The sequence below is a fragment of the Sorex araneus genome, chromosome X, assembly GCF_027595985.1.
Source record: "Sorex araneus isolate mSorAra2 chromosome X, mSorAra2.pri, whole genome shotgun sequence".
Classification (NCBI taxonomy): Eukaryota; Metazoa; Chordata; class Mammalia; order Eulipotyphla; family Soricidae; genus Sorex; species Sorex araneus.
In genome coordinates this window covers 267,091,246-267,112,090 of record NC_073313.1, presented here as the reverse complement: position 1 = coordinate 267,112,090, position 20,845 = coordinate 267,091,246, and the positions used below count along the sequence as shown (strand labels likewise).

At 61.7% G+C, this 20,845-nt stretch overlaps 1 protein-coding gene across 6 annotated transcripts in view; it reads right to left on the bottom strand.

Moving 5' to 3' along the window:
- The window catches only part of AGAP1 (ArfGAP with GTPase domain, ankyrin repeat and PH domain 1), a 275,018-nt gene that overhangs the window by 50,363 nt on the left and 203,810 nt on the right, over positions 1-20,845 (bottom strand). For 4 of the 6 annotated variants that reach the window (XM_055123421.1, XM_055123420.1, XM_055123417.1 and 1 more), the window contains one exon: positions 3,586-3,660. The exons of the other annotated variants lie outside the window; for them this stretch is intronic. In XM_055123421.1, the coding sequence (XP_054979396.1) occupies positions 3,586-3,660 (75 nt within the window). The remainder of the gene's footprint in view (positions 1-3,585; positions 3,661-20,845) is intronic. 6 annotated transcript variants of the gene reach the window in all.

The window sequence follows — 20,845 nt, the reverse complement described above, 5'->3', positions numbered from 1 at the left end:
TTCCCTCCCTTCTTCCTTCCTTCCTTTCCTCCCTCCCTCTTCCCTCCTTCCTTCCTTCCTTCCTTCCTTCCTTCCTTCCTTCCTTCCTTCCTTCCTTCCTTCCTTCCTTCCCTCCCTCCCTCCTTCCCTTCCTCCCTCCCTCCTTCCCTCCTTCCTTCCTTCCTTCCTTCCTTCCTTCCTTCCTTCCTTCCTTCCTTCCTTCCTTCCTTCCTTCCCTCCCTCCCTCCTTCCCTTCCTCCCTCCCTCCTTCCCTCCTTCCTTCCTTCCTTCCTTCCTTCCTTCCTTCCTTCCTTCCTTACCTCCCTACTTCCTTCCTTCCTTCCTTCATTCCTTCCTTCCTTCCTTCCTTCCTTCCTTCCTTCCTTCCTTCCTTCCTTCCTTCCTTCCTTCCCTCCCTCCCTCCTTCCCTTCCTCCCTCCCTCCTTCCCTCCTTCCTTCCTTCCTTCCTTCCTTCCTTCCTTCCTTCCTTCCTTCCTTCCTTCCTTCCCTCCCTCCCTCCTTCCCTTCCTCCCTCCCTCCTTCCCTCCTTCCTTCCTTCCTTCCTTCCTTCCTTCCTTCCTTCCTTCCTTCCTTCCTTCCTTCCTTCCTTCCTTACCTCCCTACTTCCTTCCTTCCTTCCTTCATTCCTTCCTTCCTTCCTTCCTTCCTTCCTTCCTTCCTTCCTTCCTTCCTTCCTTCCTTCCTTCCTTCCTCCTCCCTTCCTCCCCCGCTCCATCCCGAGGCAGTGCTCAGGGGTCCCTCCAGGCGGTGCTCGGGGAGCCGTATGCGGGGCTGGGGATAAGACCGGTGGGGCGTGTCCAAGGCAAGCGCCCTGCCCACTGTCCTCCTGCACTGGCCCCCACCGCCACTGCTCCTAAACCGGCCACGGGACACTCGGAGCCAGGGACCACTGTGTGGCTACTAGGGAGGCCGAGTCCTCAGCTGGGCTGGGCAGAGCCGGGCTTGGACCCAGATCCCGCCGCCTGATCTCCCACTGCTGAGGCAGATGGGGGAGGGGGTGGGGGGGACACGGGGGGGGGGGGCGCTAGACCCAAGACTTTCCTGCTGCCATCTGCCCCTCGCCTTCTGGGTTCTGTAGCTCCGCCTCCTGCACCTGAGCAGCAGATGCCACCCCCTGCTGCCAGAGGGGAAACTGAGGCACGAGAGGGCGCCTCCAGCAGCAAGGCGAGGGGAGGGTGGAGGCAACACTCGCCCCCCCACCAGCACGCAGGCTGTGAGACGGCTCAGGACGAGGACACGCAGGGAGAGGGGAAGCCGCGCCCACCGACGGGGGCCTGGGCCGGGCTCTGCACTGCAGGGGCCCCAACAGGCCTCGCTCAGGGCCCCCCGAGGCCTCGGCCGGGCTGGACCCCGCCCGGGAAGGACCTGGCGTGGCCGCCGCCTGCTGTGTTTCCAAAGGACAGTGTCCTCCTGGGCCCCTGGGGAAGCGGCGTCCGGGCACCTCTGAGAGAGTCCCCCAGGCTTTGAGGCCCCGACACGGCACAGGCCTGGCCCCAGGGAAAGTTCTAGAAGCACAGACCAGCACTTCTGCAAATAAGCCTCCCAGGCAGTTGGGAACTTGGCACAGCTCCAGCCACCAGTCTCTGCCACGGCCACTCCTGCACGGCCCCAAGTAGACACTGGTCAGCGCGACCCTGGTCCTGCTGATGGCCGCCCCCTCACCTCCCCGCACATTCCTGTGGCACCTCAGGACACGGCTCGGGGCGGCCGCCGGTCACCAGGCCCACCCGCAGACGCGCCACCAGCACCGCGCTCGGGCCCCAGCTGGGTGGGAACACGTGTGGGACTGAGCCCGCTTGGTGCTGGGGTGGCCATCGAGGGCCAGGGGACGGGCAGGGGAACAGCAGGCACCCCAGGGGAACCTCGGGGTGTCTGACGGGCAGGGCACAGTCACGCATCTCGGCGGCTGCAGGGGATTATCTCTGTGAGCGCCCGGAGTGACCCCCGGGAGTAAATCGTGCGCGTGGAGAAATCGGGGGCTGCACCCCGACACCCTCTCTTACTGCCATGCCCCGGCCTGCAGGGGACCCCACGAGGGCAGTGTCGCGAGAGCAGCCCCCGTCCCCGGGCGGCCCCACCAGACCCGCCGGCCTGCCCTCCAGAGGGCCCGGAGGGTCGAGCCCCTCCAACTGCCCCCCTTCCCGCGAGCCCCCCGCCCTCCCCCGCCTCCCGAGGCCGGAAGCCAATGACAAACGCTGCGTCTGACACACACACATGCCAGTCAGCACCGCAGGCGGACACACAGGGGACAGCGATGAGATGACCCGACGTGGGCAGGTGCGGGATGAGCGCGTGGGTGTGCGTGCTTTCAGACACGGGGGGAATGACAGCGAGGGACTGTGAGCTTTCGATTATTTCTCTCCCTCGCTCTGTCTTCCCGGAGCGAATGCTTAAAAGGAGGCACCAGTGGGGTCAGGCTTCATTGGTGCCCTAACAGACGACGCTTTCCCCTTGAGGAATGAAAAAGAAATGATGATTAAAAAAATAGGCCCTTAACAAGCCGGAGTGAAAATGGACTTTTGTTTTCCAGATCCATTTCCCCCGCTCCCTCTCTCTCCTGGCTGAGAGCGATCAGCGGCCAGAGAAGTAATTGTGAAAGGCAGGGAAAAGACGGACGGTGATATAAATCAGCAAAGGTTAATGATGGGGATGTGAGGAGAGGGACCTGTTTACGGGAATAGCGTGCAATTTAAAATTTACAAGAGATTTAATGTCGCTGCTTGGCAATCGCTAAAATCAACAGCCCAGAAAACAGTGACATTAAGAAAAATATTACAGTTATAATCGTCCCCAAATAAGTCAATTAGTGTTAGGGCAGGAGCTGGCGATTACGTGACCCATTTGGTTTACATTAAACTGAAAAAAAAAAAAATCAAGAAAAAAAAAAGCGACCCCCCTTTATATCGAGATTGCTGAATTGTGACCTGTTTTGCATCTCACACCCGCACGCCAGCCTCCCTTCCCAGGGCTGGAGCCGAGGCCGTGGGCTTCCCTTTGCCTGGCATCAAAATAATTCTGACCCTTGACATTTATAATCATAAAAAAAAAAGAAAAAAAGGCAATTTATAATTGTGTTGTTGAAAGGAAGGCGGGGGGCGTTCAATCTGCTGCTTTACGGAAGCAATGACGGCGTCTGCCATGGAGAAAGCAACGCAAGTCAATTTGTGAACTTTGCCACCCGCCGACCTTTAGAAACACAACAATATGCCGAATTTACAAGCAATAGCAGCCCATGCAAATGGGCCGGGTCGGGCCGGGGCTGGATTCGAGCCCCAGCTCGCTTTATGGGGAAAGCTTCCACCAAACAAATTAAGACTGTTACTTAAATGTCACGGCACACAATTGCATTTGGCTACAGATCATTACACCTGATACTAACACTTTTAAAAACTGTAATAACTTGGGAAATATTACATTGAGTGCCCACATGTATAAAGGGAAAGGGGCGGGGGGAAGAGGAGAAAATAGGCTTCTGAAGTAATTTAAACATCAGCACCGGCGACGGAAGGGAAAGGTCAGGATTTAAGTAAGCTGAAAGGAACATGAATGGCCCGGGCAGGCACACGGGACGGCGCGCGGCGTTACCTTCGGTGTTGGCGCTGCTGCTGTATATGTTTCGCAGGCTGCCAACACGGTTCAGCTTCCAGGCCTTGCGTTTGGCTGAGTCCCGCATCCCGAGAGCAGAGAGGAGAGAGCGGGGGAGGAAGAGAGGGAACAAAAAGGAAAAGAAAGCAAATGAAAACGGGGAGAAGAGGAAGGACACAAGCAAGCTCGGGGTGGGCACCGGGCCCCAGGCCCTGGCCGCCCCCGCACCGCCAGGCCGGGCCCATCCCTCGGGGCGCGGGGCCCACACGCCCTCGGGAGCAGGGGCCTGGGGGCGCCGGGGGCAGAGGGAAGGCTTTAATGACCAGTTGCTAGAAAGTTCTGTGCCCCTGCCCCCCAACTGCTGTGGGTCTGGGCACAGAGTGGGGCCAGCCAGAGCAGCGCCAGGCGGACGGACCCAGGCTCAGTGGGCATCTCCTCGGGGGCGGGCGGGCGTGCAGCAGGGAGGAGCAGCAGGGGACAGACCGGCAGACACGGCCTGCCACGGCCTGCAGAGGAACCAGAAGCAGCTTCCCGAGGCCCAGGGGGCATGTGCAGGGAGGGGGCCCCTCCCGCCTCCCCCCTTCCCCAGACCCGCCATGCTGCAGAACCAGGAGGTCACCAGACTTCAAATGCTGAGAAGTCAAGTGACCACGAGGCCCTAAGGAATGACGCATGAGCGAGAGGGCGAGAGCGAGAGCGAGAGCGCGTGCTTGAGAGAGAGAGAGAGCGAGAGAGAGAGAGAGAGCGTGAGAGCGAGAGGGCAGTGAGGGGCCTAGGAACTGTCCCCTTGTCTAAGGCAGTGGCCCTGAGAGACAGGGGGTTAGGGTGCCTGCCTGGCCTCAGTTTGATCTCAGCACTGCACGGAGTCCCTGAGCACAGAGCCGGGAGTTAGCCCTGAGCACAGAGCCGGGAGTGAGCCCTGAGCACAGAGCCGGGAGTGAGCCCTGAGCACAGAGCCGGGAGTGAGCCCTGAGCACAGAGCCGGGAGTCAGCCCTGAGCCCTGCTAGGTGTGGCCCCAACACCAAAGACAAATCAATAAAAGGTGGGTGCCCAAGGCGTGTGGACGGAGGCGTCGGACACAACTTCTCCGGGCAGCAGCATCCTCAGCGTGACCCCTCCGGGGGCCCAGGGGCCCAGGGGCCCTGGCCCGGCCGCCTGCACTAGTGCGAGGGCTGCCGGGTCTGGGGGCACGACGGCCAGGCCCAGAGGGCGGGAGGCTGCGCGCCCATCCCGGCCCCCTCCTGCCCTCGAGGCCCAGGTCAAGTCCTGGCGGAAGTGGCCCTCCTAGAGCAAAACCTCGCTGCTTTCTGGAACGTTCCACCTGACGGGGCGGAATCTAGGCTGGCGCCTGGCGGGGGCGGAGGGGGTGAGTCGAGGGCAGCGTGTCCTTCCCGCCCTCCCTGCTGACGAGATCGACTCCCGCGTGTGAAACATCAGGCCGTTCTCTCCTCCAGAGCAAACGACACTTCCTGGCTGATGCCGGGGCCTGATCCGGCGTCTCCCTCCCGGGTCACCGACCGCCCCGAGCCCACGAGTCCGGGCACAGCTCAGTGAGAAAATACGCTCGGGCTACGAGCCATGTCGCTGCCGGATCCACGTCGGGGCCCGGGGACCCGGCTCCAAAGTGGCTGAACGCTGCCCCCAAAACTCGGGGCTCTGGAAAAAGCCGCACTAACGGCGCCACCACGGGCACTTGCTGACTGTCCTGTTTCAGTGAAACACACATGCACGTCTCAGGGTCTTCAGAAACGCACAACGGAGGGGCTGGCGCGGGAGCACAGCGGGGAGGGCGTCTGCTTTGCATGTGGCCGACCCAGATTTGCAGCCAGCACCCGGCCTGGTCCCCGAGCACCGTCAGGAGAGACCCCTGAGTGCAGAGCCCGGAGGGGGCCCTGGGCAGCACTTGCTGTGCCCCCAAACCGACCACGTGGCGGGAGATGTCAGACTTGGCAGCCTGGGTCAGCAGTCGGACACCTGGAGCCGCCACTCGGGGGTGGGCGCGGGGCCAGGGGAGGCCCCGGGGGAGGAAGTCGCCCAGAGGGACGCCCAGACCACAGCAGAGACCGGGCGGGGGAGGCGCCCCCCGGCTGCAGGTGGGAAGGCTCAGAGGTGCGGGGGTCAGCACGTATGTGTGGCCATGGGGAGGGTGGACCGGGCAGGGTCAGCACATGCTGGGCGGCTACGGGAAGGCGGAGCGGCGGGTCCCTGCGGCCCGGGTGGCACGGGCGGGGCTGGCACGGAGCGGAGGGCGTGCGTCAGCCGGAAGGGCAGACCCGGGAGCCACTCGCCTATGGAATACGGGCCGGAAGGCCGGAACAGAGAGCACTGGACAGAGGGCGAATCTTGGTCGGGGGGGGGGGGGCAGGGGGGCCGACTGGAGGAGGCGGGCGGTGTGCAGACTCTGGGGCTGGGGTGAGGCCGCAAACCGTTAACATGACTGTGACTTTCCACATGTGATGGACGAAGCCCCGAGTCCAAGGGGGACGTGGCCCCGTCGCTGACTGGGGGGGGCGCTGGGGCCTGAAGTGGGGGGGCATGGGCAAGGCAAGCGCCTCGACCCATGTGTTCTCTCCCCAGCTCCTCTTATTTCTAAGAAGAAAAAGATTTGAATTTTGAAAAAATAAATAACTAAAAGGAGAGTAGCCCCCCCTCCCTGCTACCTGCCGCCAAGGGCGGGACCCAGCGTGTAAGCGAGGGAGCTGCGCGTCCTCTCCTGCCAAAAAGACGCCGGGCGCCGACGGCCCAGGACCTCTAAGGCCGCCGTGGAAACGTGAAGACGGGCAGAGGTGAGGAGCCTCCTGCCTCTCGGCCCGCAGGCGCGTGCTGGCGAGCGTGGGCCTGTGTGTGACTGTGTGATCACAGGGGTGTGTGTATATGTGTGCAGGGGTGTGCGTGTGCAGGTATGTGTTTATAGGGGTGTGCATGTAGGGGTGTGTCTGTGCGCGTGTGCAAGAGTGTGTATATGTGTACAGGGGTGTGCGTGCGCAGGTACGTGTATATAGAGGTGTGCACGTAGGGGTGTGTGTGTATGTGTGCAGGTATGTGTATAGAGGGGTGTGTGGGTGTGTGTGCAGGTATGTGTATATAGGGGTGTGCCTGTAGGGGTGTGTGTGCGTACGCAGGTATGTGTATGTAGAGGTGTGCATGTAGGGCTGTGTGTGTGTGTGTGTGTGTGTGTGTGTGCAGGTATGTGTATAGAGGGGTGTGCATGTAGGGGTGTGTGTGTCCGGGCGCAGCTCAGTGAGAAAATATGCTCAGGCTGAGTCATGTCGCTGCCGGATCCACGTCGGGGCACCGGGGACGCGGCCCCATGAGTCCTAAGGGGGACCCAGCTCCAAAGTGTGTGTGTGTGCAGGGGTGTGTGTGTACAGAGGTGTGTGTAGGGGTGTATGTAGGGGTGTGTGTGCAGGTGTGTGTGTGTATAGAGGTGTGTGTAGGGGTGTGTGTGTAGGGGTGTGTGCAGGTGTGTCTGTAACTCCTGCAGCACGCAGCGACGCCCGCCCCCACAGCAGCCCTACTGTGACCCACATCTGGCGACGGGCTGATTTTTTGGTAAGTGCCAAGGGAGGGGACACGGGCAGCCTGGCGTGGGCCTGAGTCCCCAAACGCGTCCTGAAGGTGTCTGGGGGCAGAGCTAAGCGACAGAGTCGGTGCAGTGACCCTGGGGCACTGCTAACAGATGGTGCCGGGATGGCCAGTCACCCACCCTCCTGGGGCTGGGTGCTCGGTGCTTCCTTGGCCCCGGGACTCACAGGGGCTCCGAGGGCCTTCGCCGTGGCCAGGACCTTCCCTGCTGCCCGCGCCACCTCTTCTGACGCGGTCAGCGCCCTCCCCGCTGCGTCCTGACAAACGGGCCTCAGCGCTGCTGGCGGGGCAGCGGGGCGGGGCGTGTCCCGGCCTGTCAGCCATGCTGGATGTGGCGGTGCGTGCGCGCCAGCCGGGCGGACGGTGCCTCGGAATCAATGAGGGCAGACGGGGCCTTTGTGTCTGCAGAGGGCGCGCCTGGCGGGCACAGCGCGTCCTTCGCAAGGGGCCCCTGAGACCCGCCCGAGGGTAGGGTGGGCAGGAGGCGCCAAGGTTTCCCCCTGTGGATGGAGAGGGGGGCGGCCGCGCCTCTGCTCCCCGGACACAACTCGGGCCTCTGGCGAGTGTCAACGGGCACTTTCTCGGGAGGAGCTGACTTCATGGTCACCACAGGCGCCCGCATACACACCCGCACACTCCCACGGCCCTGCCACCTCACACACTCAACCCTCACAGTGTCACACACACATTCGCACCCACCCACACGCAGAACCCTTACAATTTCAGACTCACACGCAATCCTCACCACCTCACACCCACCCACACACTCCTCACCTCACACTCCTGCACACCCTCACACTCTCACATTTCCACATAACCACACACACAACCCCTCACAGCCTCTCCTACACCTTCATTATTCCCACACAGCCTCATACCTACAACCCTTCCACCCCACACATACAGCCCTCACTTTCCCGGACAACCACACACACGCCCAACCCAGGAAAGTGACCCACAGGGCTGAGGCAGCGCACTGGGCTCTCGCCGTGGGAGTGGCAGCCCCGTGGACGCGGCTCCGTGGAAGGGCGCACCGACTCCATGTTTAACTCCAGTTCCCGGTGCCAGCGGCTGCCCTGGCAGCACACACAGAGGCGGGCACTGCCCAAGGCCCCTTCGGAGGGGCGAGTGTGGTGGGAAGGAAGGAAAGAGCCTTTGACCCCAGAAAACGGAGACAATGAGGCTCAGCAGAAACCTAAGGCCTCGCCCCGAGAGTAGACAGGCCGGTTTGGCTGCTGCGTGCGCAGGGGACACGGGACATGGGGACACGGGACACTGGACATGGGGGCAGAGTGAGGGTCAAGGCTCGGGGCCTGACTCGGAGCCCGGCCCGAGGCCAAGCAACAGGAATGATGGGAACGCACCTGCTCCCCAGACTTGGGTGGGGTGGGGTGGGGTGGGGGGCAGTCTGAGACTGGAGGAGGGTCTTGGAGGACAAGAACTCGGGGCCCATGGTTTCTGTGGGCGCCCAGTGGCTCCGAAAGCTTCCTTTCCTGGGTCTCACCCTGGAGGGGTGTGGGACCCCCAAGGCAACAAAGAGGAACCCCGAGTTCCACGCAGGGGAAGAGGCGGCGGGGGCTGCCGGGGCGGGAGGGAGGGGCACGGGGCCCCAGGGCCAGCGCAGTTGTTCCCGAGGCAGCCGCGAGTGATCAGGGAACCGCTCGCCCCCCCCCTTCCCCACTCCCCTATCTTAGACCATTAGGGGGTCTTTTCTTTTTTCTTTTTTTTTTTTTAAGCACACAAAATCGTCCTCAAGAGTTCCAGCAAAAATTGTTTTTTAATAAAACTCCAAATTGTGCTATCCAATTTCAAAGGCGCCGGGCAGCGAGAGCGACTAATCAAAGGCATCATGATTTAATGGCAGCTGGCTCGGGGGCTGTAATCGAGGCGTCTGATCACCGGAGCAGCCCCCCACAAAGCAGCCCTTGTGTTTGATCTGCCCTCTCCTTACTCGACTTCCTCCCACCGCCGAGCGGAATGAGGCTCCCCGGGGTGGGTGGGGGGAGGCCTCGGCCCTCCATCCCCGTGCGGGGCCCCGACACGGGGACGTGTCTGCTCAAGGGCCCTGATTGAACCTTTTGTATTTAGGAAGACGTCACTGGAAATTCCCAGAGGCCCGGAGCCTCGGGACCCGTTTGTCTTTATTCAATCACCGTCAGAGATGAGAGCAGGGAAGACCAAAGCGGACTCCAGACCTCCCCTCTCCAGCCCCCGAAACACGAGCAGACCCCCCCTGCTCCCCCAGGGTAATTAGCGAGCCCCCTGGCGAGTGGACAAGGCTGTCACGGTCCTACCCCACAGGAGGAGCGCAGGGACAGCGCCGCACCTGTGCCGCAGCCCGCACTGCCTGGCTTCTACGGAACAGTCTAGAAGAAATGGCCGTACGTGTCACTTCCAGCAAGAACTCACAGGCAGATGAACTCACGGCCGGGACAGAGTTCTTTTCATTTCACGTTTGTAGGAGAAACACCGCACGGCCGGCCGAACGGCTGCTTCAGTCGCCCGCTCCAGTCTGTGCCCAGCCCCCGGCAGTATCAGGGTGGTTCCGGGAGAGGCCCGAATGTTCTGGAACTGAGCCGTGGCCTCCCTCCTCAGCTGTGCACCAGCTAACCGAGAGTGACCCCGCTCCAGTTCTGTGGAGCCCGACACGCGTGTGGCTGCGAGGGCACACATCTCTCCTGCTGGCCAGTGTGGGGTGGCTGGGCGGGGGGCAGCAGAGCCCGCCTGCCCACCAGGCCTTGGCTCCGGGCCCCTTTCCCAAAGCAGAGAACAGGGCTCCCTCGGGGATGACCAGGCGGCTCTGGAACGTGACACACGCCGCAGTGCTAGGCCAGGACAGCGGGCCAGGCTGCACGTCGGGATAGGCACCCCCGGCCTACCCTCAACAGGACACATCAGCTGAGGAAGGGGCAGAAGAGACCCTTCCACAAAGGACCCCCACAAGGAGGGCCCAGGGACACCGCTGCCCTCTGCCCACTGCCCAGAACTAAGGGGAGGTGTGTGTGGGGCTGACCAGCCGCTGTCACATGGAGAAGGGCTCCAGGCGGCCGAGTTTGTAGAACTGGTCACTTTAGTTCGTTTTTTGCTCGGTGTCCCAGCGATGCTCAGGGGTTACTCCTGGCTCTGCACTCAGGACTCATCCTGGCAGTGTCTGGGGGACCATACGGGGTGCCGGGGATCAAATCCAGGCTGGCCGCGTGCAAGGCAAACGCCCTCCCCCCTGCACTACTGCTCCGGCCCAAACTGGTCACTTCATTTATTTTTTCTTTTTGGGTCACACCCGGCAATGTACGAGGTTACTCCTGGCTCTGCACTCAGGAATTACCCCTGGCGGTGCTCAGGGGACCATATGGGATCGAACACGGGTTGGCCGTGTGCGAGGCAAATGCCCTTCCCGCTGTGCTATCACTCCAGCCCCAGGAACTGGTCACTTTAAAGGTCTCCAGTCAACACAGGACACGGGGCGGCTGGGGCGGGGCGGGGAGAGGAAAGGAAGCCCCGGCCAGGCCGAGATCTTGCCCTCCCGACGCAGGACGGCGGGGTCAACTGGAGACCAAGGGAGGCCGAGGGGCCAGGGAGCCACTGTCCTGGAGAGGCCCGGGGGCGGGGGACAGAGCGGCAGCCCCATGGGGACATGGAGACAGGCCCCCGGGGCTGGGTGACAGGCCCAGCCACAGATTCAGGGGCGGGGACGGGCACACGGGGCGGGGACGGGCGCAGGGACTGACCAGGCCGTTGTAGCCTGCAGGCCAGCGGGCGGCGAGGGACAGACTCAGGATGTCCGACAGTGGACGGGGCATCGAGGCACAGGATGAGTGACGCCTCCATGGGTCAGACAGGCCTGGACACGGGAGGGGCCCGACCCGTCCACTTGAGCCGTCCCCGGGCCCAGCCCCTAAGCCCCTGGATTTGGTCTGCGAGTCTCTGAGTGAATTCTCCAGGCCCAGGGTCGGTCATGGCACAGGGGGCGGGGGGGCGGGGGAGGTGGGTGCTGTGCGGAGTCCAAACAGCCTCATGGACAATGGTGTCATGTAGGGGGGGTGAACCAGAGACAAGGTGGGTGCCCATGGCCCCCTGCCCCCCGAGACCCGAGCAGGACACCCCCCCCAGTCCCTGCCGCTCTCCTCACTGCCATTGAGCCCACCCCAGCAGGGGACTGAGGCCAAGGGCTGGTCGCTGGACCGAGTGCGGCGGTGGGGTGGGGTGGGGGTGGCCGGCTGTCTCTGGGGGGCCCCAGAGGCCGAGCGGCATATGGGGAAGGGCAGGGCGAGGCGGAGACGGGGGCCAGTACCAAGAACCCACCAGCAGTGGCCGTCCCGTCCCAGAAGCTCAGGACCAGGCCAGGCGCGCCAGCTGGTGAGCGGCCTGTTACCCGAGGCCTTCTCGGGACACTGTGCGTGTGCTGACCAGGGCCGGGAGCACAGGACTGACACGCCTGTCCGGGGCCCCGAGCACCAACACCTGAGCACTGTGCCAGGAGCACATAAGTCCTGAGTACCTCCCAGGGCGGGGTGGGATGGGGTGGCAAACCAAAAATAATTTAATAAAAGGGCTTTGATGGGCAGAGGAAAACAAAATCTCAGAACGTATGAGGGGCTCAGGATGACCTTTGACCCCGGCTGTGTGCAGAGACAACCCGTCTTAATGCAGTAAGGGTCAGGACAGCGCGCTGGCCCCATGCACCTTGGTGAGACAGGCCAGGGACCGGTCACCGCCAGGAGACAGAGCCAACACCCGGGCTGACACGGGGCAGCCAAAAAGCCAGAACTGAAGAAGTTGTGAGCTGGAGAAATAGCACAGTGGGGAGGGCGTTTGCCTTGCACTAGGCCGACCCAGGTTTGATCTCCGGCATCCCATAGGGTCCCCTGAGCACCGCCAGGAGTGATTCCTGAGGGCAGAGCTAGGAGGGACCCCTGAGCATCGCTGGGTGTGACCCAAAAAGCAAAAAACAAAACAAAACCAAAAAAACCAAAACCAAAAAAAAACCCCAAACCAAAAATAAAGGCAGAAAAAGGAACTAAGGACCGTGCCCGGTGCCGAGGGGCGAGTGCCCTGGGCAGGAACCGGGCCGGACTTGTCAGAATGGTGCACGCCGGCGGCACGGCCCAGAAGAGCCGGAAACCCAGCAGGTTCTCTTGGGTCAAAGGCGGCCTCAGCCACGCCCCGGCCCCCACAGGGCTGTTGGTCCTGTGGCACTTTCAGGGCAGGGACGAGGGGGACAGAGGGGGCAACGCGCAGGCCCCAATCCCATGGCTCCAATGCTCGTGAAACGCAGCAGGGAGCCTCGGGCCCGGCTGTGCTGTGCCCAGGGCTGGGGCTGCCCTGTCTGGCCGCAACGGGGCAACACGCAGAGCCGAGACTCTTCTGGGGGCGCTGGGCCGCACCTGGGGGTGCTGTGGGCCGGGTCCCGACTCTGGGCTCAGGGCTCACTCCTGGCGGGACTCGGGGGACCACTGGGGGTGCCGGGGACCCAATTTTAAAATTTTAAATCTGAGAGGTAATATGTCCACCACAGGTCCACACACGCACACGCATACATGCTCTCGCACACATGCCACACATGCATCGCGTGCCAACACGTAACTGCGCGTGCACATACAACACATCAATGACACAGTGCTTCTCCCTTTCCTCCTAGTGGGAGGACTGGGCTGTCCTGAAAACTACACTTGGTTGTAGGGGGTGGCAGCAAAGAATCTCTCTCGAGCAGCTCCAAACTTGGGGGGCGGGGGCCACACCTGACCGTGCTCAGGGTCACTCCCGGGCCTGTACTCAGGCTCGAGGGACCCTATGGGGTGCCGGGGATGGAAGCTGGGTCAGCCGCATGCCAGCCAAGTGCCCTCTCCGCTGGACTACAGCTCTAACCCCTCCCAATTTTAAAAACTAGCTCCAGGGCTGGGGTGGGGGGGATGGCCCGAGGGCAGGAGCACCAGCAGGGAGCACCCACAACCCCCCGAGGTCCCGCGTGGCTTCCTGACAGCACATGGAGACAGCCCCACTTCTCCTTTCACAAACATGGCTTTGGCCCACCTGATAAACAAGGACCGAGGGGCGCCGCGGGCATCGAGGAAGGCTGGAGGGGAGGGGCCCTGGCTAGGCGGAGGAGCTGGGCTGCCTTCCCGGGGTGGGGGGAGCCTGTGCCCACCCACTCGCCATCCGTACAATCACCGGAGATCCCGGCGAGTCCCGGGGTGTGAGCCAAGGGTGGACACTAGGGATGAGCCTGGTGCGGGCAGGAGCGGGCCGGCCGCCGGGCGGAGGCCCCGGGATGCTCGTGCGGGCGGCAGGCCGCTTCCTCTTGTTTATTGAATAATGGAACTGACACCCCTGGTAAAAGGTTTCAATCCTCAGAAACAAAGTGATGGATGGCTCTTCAGCTCAGTGGCACGGCTATTTGTGTGACAAACGGCCAGAGAGGCCCCAGTTAATCTCCGCACACTTCCCAGCCCGACGTGGCGGCCCCCGCACGCACCTCCACATCATCGGGAATAGCTAATAAGCCGCGCGCGGCGGCGAGGCCCGAACATGGCGCTTCATCAAGGCTGATCGCAGAATCAATTTGCACAATGGATTTCGGGGGGCGAGGGCGAGGGAGGGAAGAGATGGAAGGAATGGGCAGGAGCCAGAGCGACACTCGGGAGCCAGAGCGGGGCCTGGGGAGGGACCCCTCCCAGGACGCCCCAGCGTCCCCTCGGAGGAGCCGCAGGGTTTCAAAGTGACCAGCAGGGTGGCTGGACCTGGGAAGACACAGCGGGACCTTCTGTGTCTTGACAGGGTGTGGGGCGGCATTTATGTCCCCAAAAGGTTTCATGCAGAACACTGGAGTCTTGGCTCAAAATCCAGTTGACTGCCGGCGCCGCCCGGCGGGGTGAGCCAGGTAACGCAGGGCGCCGAGACACCCAGCTTGGCAGAGACTAAACCGGAACCACCAGCTCTGATGGGTCACTTCTCAGCTTTGCACTGTAGAGGGGCCAAAGCACCACGGACCCCGGGGGATATCCAGAAGAGACGCCACGGCACCGCCGAAGGCCCGTGCATGGGATGAAAAGCCCACGGCCCACGCACTGCCAAGGGTGGCCCCTGGGGCACTGACTGCTGTGCTGTTTCCCCCCAGAGGAAGAGAATAACGCCCGAGAGGTGCAGCATGTTCCCGTGTGTCATCACCTAGCTGGGGCCCGCCTGTGACTCGCCCTTGGGGAAAACGCTCCGGGGGTTCCTGGATTTCAGGTATGCTCGGAGCCACGTGGTTCCAGGAAATGGCCCATGGGCAGGGCATCACGTCCCGCGGGACGCCTGCACGGCACTCTGGCCTTGGAGAGGAAGCACGGGCTGCGTATGCGAGACGAGAAGCGGGGTCTGTACAGAGGGGCAGTTTGAGGCCACAGCTCCCAGACCCCACGTGTGCCCCTCGGAAGGTCCCCGAGCACAATGGGAGTTGTTCACAGTCCTCCCACAAGTGAGCGGTGTGCGTGCGCGCGCGCGTGTGTGTACATGAGTGTAAGAGCATGTGCATGCATATATGTGGCGTGTGTGTGTGCATGGGCATGGCTGGATAAACAATGAATAAACAAATCCACCTTCCCCCTTCCCGAAGCACCTCCCAGGTGTACCCCAGAACAGCCCGGGTTCAGCGAGGAGAGCCCGGAGCGGAAGCCGAGGCCACCGGACCGCCACACCCGCTGAGCAGCACCGTGCCGGCTCAGGGTTGCCTGCTCCCTCATGTCAGCCCGGAGCCTCCAAACCTGAGCAGAGGGGATGCCCATGTCCCTGCTGGCCCACCCTGTCACAGGGCCTTTCCCCATCTCGAAGGCAGTGCCTTGCCCTGGGCCTTGGGGTGGGGATGGGAGGTGGGGTCCTGGGGACCGGACAGTCAGCCATGTGGGTGTCCCAGGGCTAATGGGAGCTCAGCACGGTCTCCTTCCCGTCTCTGTGTCTGTCTGTCTCTTTCGGCGTTCACACTCAACAGGGCTGAGGCCATGTGGTGCTGTCGACCAACCCTGGGCCCATTGTCACCTCCTGTCCAACCTCCTTTCTTGGTTTTAGGGCCACACCCAGCGGTGCTCAGGGGACCCCATGCAGTGCCAGGACTCAAACCCAGGTCAGCTGCACACAAGGCCTTGCCCTCCGCATGCAAGGATGAGGGGCACCATGCAGGGGTGAGGGCGGTGTGCAGGGTCTGGGGGCGGCGTGCAGCGGCTGGCCAGTGCTCCCTGCAGGAGAGGCGGCCGTGCTTTCATGGGCAGCCAGAGTGAAAGCATTTTCTAAAAAAAGTCTGAACGTGGAGAATCTTGACTATTTTTTTCCTTCCTTCCTCCAGACTCACAATTGAAGCAGATCTCAGAGACAATCAGGAGCACTGAGCAGGAATGAAAGGCGTGCGCGGAGTGTTTCTGCCAAGGAGAAATTTCTCCTTCTTCATTAGAATCAGGCCCAGCGGAGTGCGGTGCCTTCATCAGCCGCGAGGCAAGGCGGTGGCACGTGACTGCCTGTCTCGGGAGCGGCGGGGAGGGACGGCCCTGACGTCCCACCCACGGCCCTGCCGAGGCCACTCAGCGCCTCTGGAAATGACGCCGCACGAGGGAAATTGGAGACTTCCTCTGTATTTGTCTCCTCTCCTCTCAGCGGGGGGGACACGCATGGACAGGGGCCCGCTGTTGCATTCCCTCCAGGTTTGGGGGCCACCCCTGGTGGTACTTGGGGACTGGGCGGGTCCCTGCATACCGGCCCAGGCCCGTTGCTTCTTGAGCACCCCCGTATCTGAATGCTCTCTGGGCCGCTCATTTTTCCCTTGGAGATTTTCTTGGTTTAGGGGCCACATCCCACAGTGCTCAGGGTTTACTTACTCCTGGCTTTGTGCTCAGGGATGATCCCCCCAGTGCTGAGGGACCCTGGGTGGCACTGGGGACTCAAAGAGGGGAGAGCTGCGTGTCAGGCGAGCGCCCTACCTGCTGTCCTGGCTCACCGAATCCTTCTCTGGAATTATCAACCAGACACTTTTCTGATTCCTGCTGCTACTCAGAAATGCTAAATTCTATAAAATACCAGGAAATGATTTTATGGTGGTGGGGGGGAATAAGTCAGAGGATATTGAAGTATGTGTCACCACTCCTTAAAAATAAAATGTTTTGCCAGTTACTTCATCAGCAAATAAAATGATATGCTGAGACTCCGCTGGCCTGGAACCGGGTGGAAGCAACTGGGAATGTGGGAACTGCTGGTGTCAGAGGCAGAGAGCAGGGCAGGAGCCCACAGTCCCCCCCCACCTCCCGCCCACGTTCCATGAGTTTCGAGATCTTGGGCTTGGTTAGCCGGGGGGGGGGTGCCGGCACCCAAGCCCGGCAGCTTTCGGGGGGCTCTGATGTATAGTGGGGACGCCTGGTGTGTGGATAATCCCGCAGAGTGGCCCCATGTCGGCCTGTCACTGCGGCGTGCTCAGCAGCTCGGAGTGTCCGAGCTTTTCCGTGTTGCAGATCTGATCTGAACCAGTGCCGGGTGCGGGAGCCAGAGGCGACCCCATGCCCGGCGTCCTGCTGCCCCTGTAAGATGGCTTCCTCGGCTGCCACTGCTGGCCTGTGCGCCCTCCAGCACGTGTGACCCTTGGGGACGCATGTCCTGTTTGCACAGCTGGTCACCTGGCCCTCCCCTGCCCCGCTGAGCCCGCACTCCCACTGTTCGCTGTATGGGTCACCGGGCCACCCACGCTGCACGGATCAACCCAGGACTGCTAGAGAAGCCACACCCGGCCCCCCAACCTGAGAGAAGTTAGCGACTTAATAACTGTCTGGATGCAGCCCCTGCCCCCCGCCCAAACCTCTGGGCCCCCTTTGTGGGGGTCCCAGCTGCCCCCCATCTTCTGGTGCCCCCTTCTCTATGATGGGCCTCGTCCCCCCCATTTCTTTCTCTATAGCACCCCAGAGGCTGCCACAAACCAATGCTCTTGATCACCCCCCACTTCTCCGAGGCTGTCCCCACGGCTGGCCCTGGACACACAGCCCCTCTCCATGCACCGTGCCCACCACACACGGCCGGACCCATGTTCAGGTCACGGCACCCGTGAGCATCGGCTTCCCTGTTCCCAGATGTGTCATCCTCTATAAGGGCCACCACCGGCCCTTCTGCCTCGAGGCCCAGAAGCCAAGGGCCACTGTGGGTGTTGGCATTTGGCACAGGACACCATACACGGTGCCTGAGGGGCCAGGAGCTGTGGTCACTCCCACACGCACGCACCCACGTCCCCCTGGGTTGCAGTTGTCCTTAGTAAGGTCACCGTCTCTGCCAAGATGCAAATGGCCAGTGTCAGTCGTTACCGTATTTCCCTGTACAGTCACAAATGGCCAGTGTCAGTCATTACCGTATTTCCCTAGAGTTACAAATGATCGTCATCATAGTTATTTCTCTGCACAGCTGCAGACACAACTTAATCCTCAGACCCTGTTTTTTAAGGTCCAAAAATAGGTTTGCAACATTAAAAAAGCTTCACATCGTGGCTGTACTACCCCAGCTCACTGCCACCGAGCCAGCGTGGGATCTGTGGTGGTGATGCAGAGACACAGTGACCCAGTCAAAGCCTGCTCGTTCCAGGACGGCCGGCAGGTACCGCAGGGTGACCCTGCCAAGATCCGCCCAGAGCCCCAGGAGGGGCCCGGGAACGTGCAGGAGGAAGTGGGTCCCCGCTCTGAACAGCCGACGGCCGCAGTGACGGCTCCTGGCCCGCTGCCAGACCTGGTGAATCACAGCCTCAGCGCCAACCCACCTGTGGGCAGTGCGAACTCGGCTCGCCAGGAAGCCGTGACACCAGTGGCCTGTGAAGCCGGCACAGGAGGTGGCCGAGCACACACTCTCGGTGCCACATAAGAAGCAACACGGGCCGAAGTGCAGGTGGCAGGGAGAGTCCGGCTGGCCTGCTTCCATCAGCCTCAGGACGGGCGAGTGCTGGGGAAGGTGCATGTCAGAGACAGCGGGCGGCCGGCCTGGGCAGAGCGGCAGGGAGTGGGTCCTGCTGTGGCACAGCAGTGCAGAGCCCCAGCTCTGGCAGGAAGGGACAACCAAGGGAAATTCCAGCATTTCATGTGGGAACCACGAGGTGCGGTGTGCAAGGACTGCAAATTCTGCCAAAAACACTGAAGACTTTCCCCCTTTGGTTTGTTCCCAGTCTGGGGGGTGCTGCGGGTGCCTCCCTGGGGGTCCCGGAGCTCCTTCCTGCAAAGCACGTCCAGCCCTCGGGACCATCTCCCTGGCCTCAGCACTGAGGGCTTTAAATGTAGCCAAAAGGTTTGGGGGGGAACGAGAAAGAGAGAGGAGAGGGAGGAGAGAGAGAGGGAGGAGAGGGAGAGAGGGGGAGAGGGAGAGAGAGGAGAAAGAAAGAGAGGAGAGAGGAGAGAGAGGGAGGGGGAGAGAGTGAGAGAGGAGAGCGAGAGAGGAGAGAGCAAGTGAGAGAGCGCATGGGTGAAGGCATCTGCCCTGATCCCTGGTGCCACATGGCCTTGGACACGTCTATAAGTGACGCTGAGCACAGAGTCAGAAGTAAGCCCTGAGCACAGCCGGGTATGCACCCCCCAACACACCCCAAAGAAAGAAAGCAAAAGAGACTCAAGACTGAAAGCATAGTAGGAGGGCGCCTAAAGGTCGATTCAATCGGTAACACGAAGCTGCTCAGCCAAACCACGGACGAGGCCACGGGAGCAAGAGAACCAGGTGGTTCTTCAGGAACGCTGAGGCCACACTGCCGACAACCCCAGCAAGTCCGTCCGAGGTGCGTATTTGCCAAAAACAAGAGAAAAACAGAAAGAAGCAAAGAGGGCCTAGTATGGACATGCTCCTAGCCACGGCGACACACTGCTGTCAGTGCGGGGAGACGCCACGCGTGGCCACGGATGCCAGCTGCGTGGAACCATCACTCAGAAAGGGCCCGGTACCACACAGCTGCGGCAAGTCGAACCCTGACTCGAGGCTGCAGCAGAGGAGCCGGTGACAGGGGACAGATCCGGTACAATTCTGTTTTAGCAACCGGCCAGATGGCCAGACCCAGATGGACGGAGAGAAGGGGTCATGGCAGGGTCACGCCTCACGTTGGGCAGTTTCTTCAAGATGAAGAAATGTCCTTTTGCGGCTGTGGCATTCCCAGGTAAGGGACTCTCCGGAAGGGAGGTGCTGGGAGGAGGTGTGGCTCCCGCAGAGGGCCGGGGTTGGGAGACAGCCTCCGGAAGGTCGCTAGGCAACAAACACAGGGCTCGGGTGCAAGTACAGTAATAGAATGGTTGACTTTAAATTTTTTTTTTCTTTATGGGTCACACCCAGCGATGTACAGGGGTTACTCCTGGTACTCCTGGTTCTGCACTCACGAATTACCCCCCTCGGTGCTTGGGGGACCTTATGGGAAGCTGGGAATCAAACCTGGGTCGGTCGCGTGCAAGGCAAATGCCCTCCCCGCTGTGCTATCGCTCCAGCCCCTCACTTTCATTTTTTGCCTTATGATTGGTTTTGGCTCATCACTGAATCTAAAGTTTTATTGGAAATGTTTCATTTTCTTAAAACTGAGAAAAACCACATGTGGTGTATGCGTATGTGTATATGTCTATGGCTTGGGACAGAAAGTGGAGGAGTTTGGGATAGCAGAGGAAGTGGAGGGTTCTGTCTCAGAACAGGAAGAGGGGGAGTCTGTCCCAGAACAGGGAGTGGGGGAGCCTGGCTCGGAACTGGAAGAGGGGATTGTGCTTGGTTCTGCGGGGGATGCTGAAGAGCCGGGCCCAGGACAGGGCTCCTGCAGGGAGGCCATGAAACGGGGGCTCCTGCCCGCCAGTACGTGCGAAGAAATCCCCAAGTGGCAGAATATACGTCTAGTGAACTGGGAAACTCACACTGGGGTTATGGAGGTGGTGGGCGGGGAGGACCCCGCAGCTGGCGGGAGGGTCCCGAGGACACTTCCGGGTGGTCCCCAGGAGAGAGCAGAGCCGTGACAGGCTCCCGGCTGCTGACACCAGGGCTGGCGGGACCAGGGGCGGCAGGGGATCGAGACGCCGTGGCCGACGGAGCCTTCTCTGCCTGGCCTGCAGCTGCTGATCCTGGCCAGCCCCGAGACCGACCGAGAGGACAGGGACGGCCGGATCCACAGTGAGGCCGCGACACGCAGGGGGACACAGGCAGCCAGCCCGGTGCCGGAGCCAGCGCCGCACACACGAAGGCGGCCCGTGTCGAGCCAGGGGCTGTTGGCTCTTGCGGAATGCGCGCCCTGTCCCTGCCCACCACAACCTCCCTGACGATGCGCGGCTTCTGCCAGGGCCCAGCCTCCCTGGGCGCCTCCGGGAGCAGCACCTCCCGGCCCCTTCCCTGGACCCGTCCGCCAGGCTCCACACGTGAGCGCGGCAGTGGCCGGGACGACCCCTCTTAAATGTGACCCAACGTTCTATCATTAAGCAGAAATTAGGTGGAACCAGGGGAGCCTAAAAATCGACGAGGAGTTCTGACGCGCTCACGGGCTCATCCGGCCATTTTTCACCCGAGCCCTCTCCCGATGCAGCTCTGCCATTAAGCCCAGCCCAAAGAAAGGTAATCAATTCCAACTAAAAAGCACTTATCCTGGGAGGCTGGTGTGCACGGCACTTCAAACCCCTGGCCGCCTGCCAGAGCCAGACAACAGCCGTCAATGTTTCTGACTCGCCACGGAGCACAGGGGCC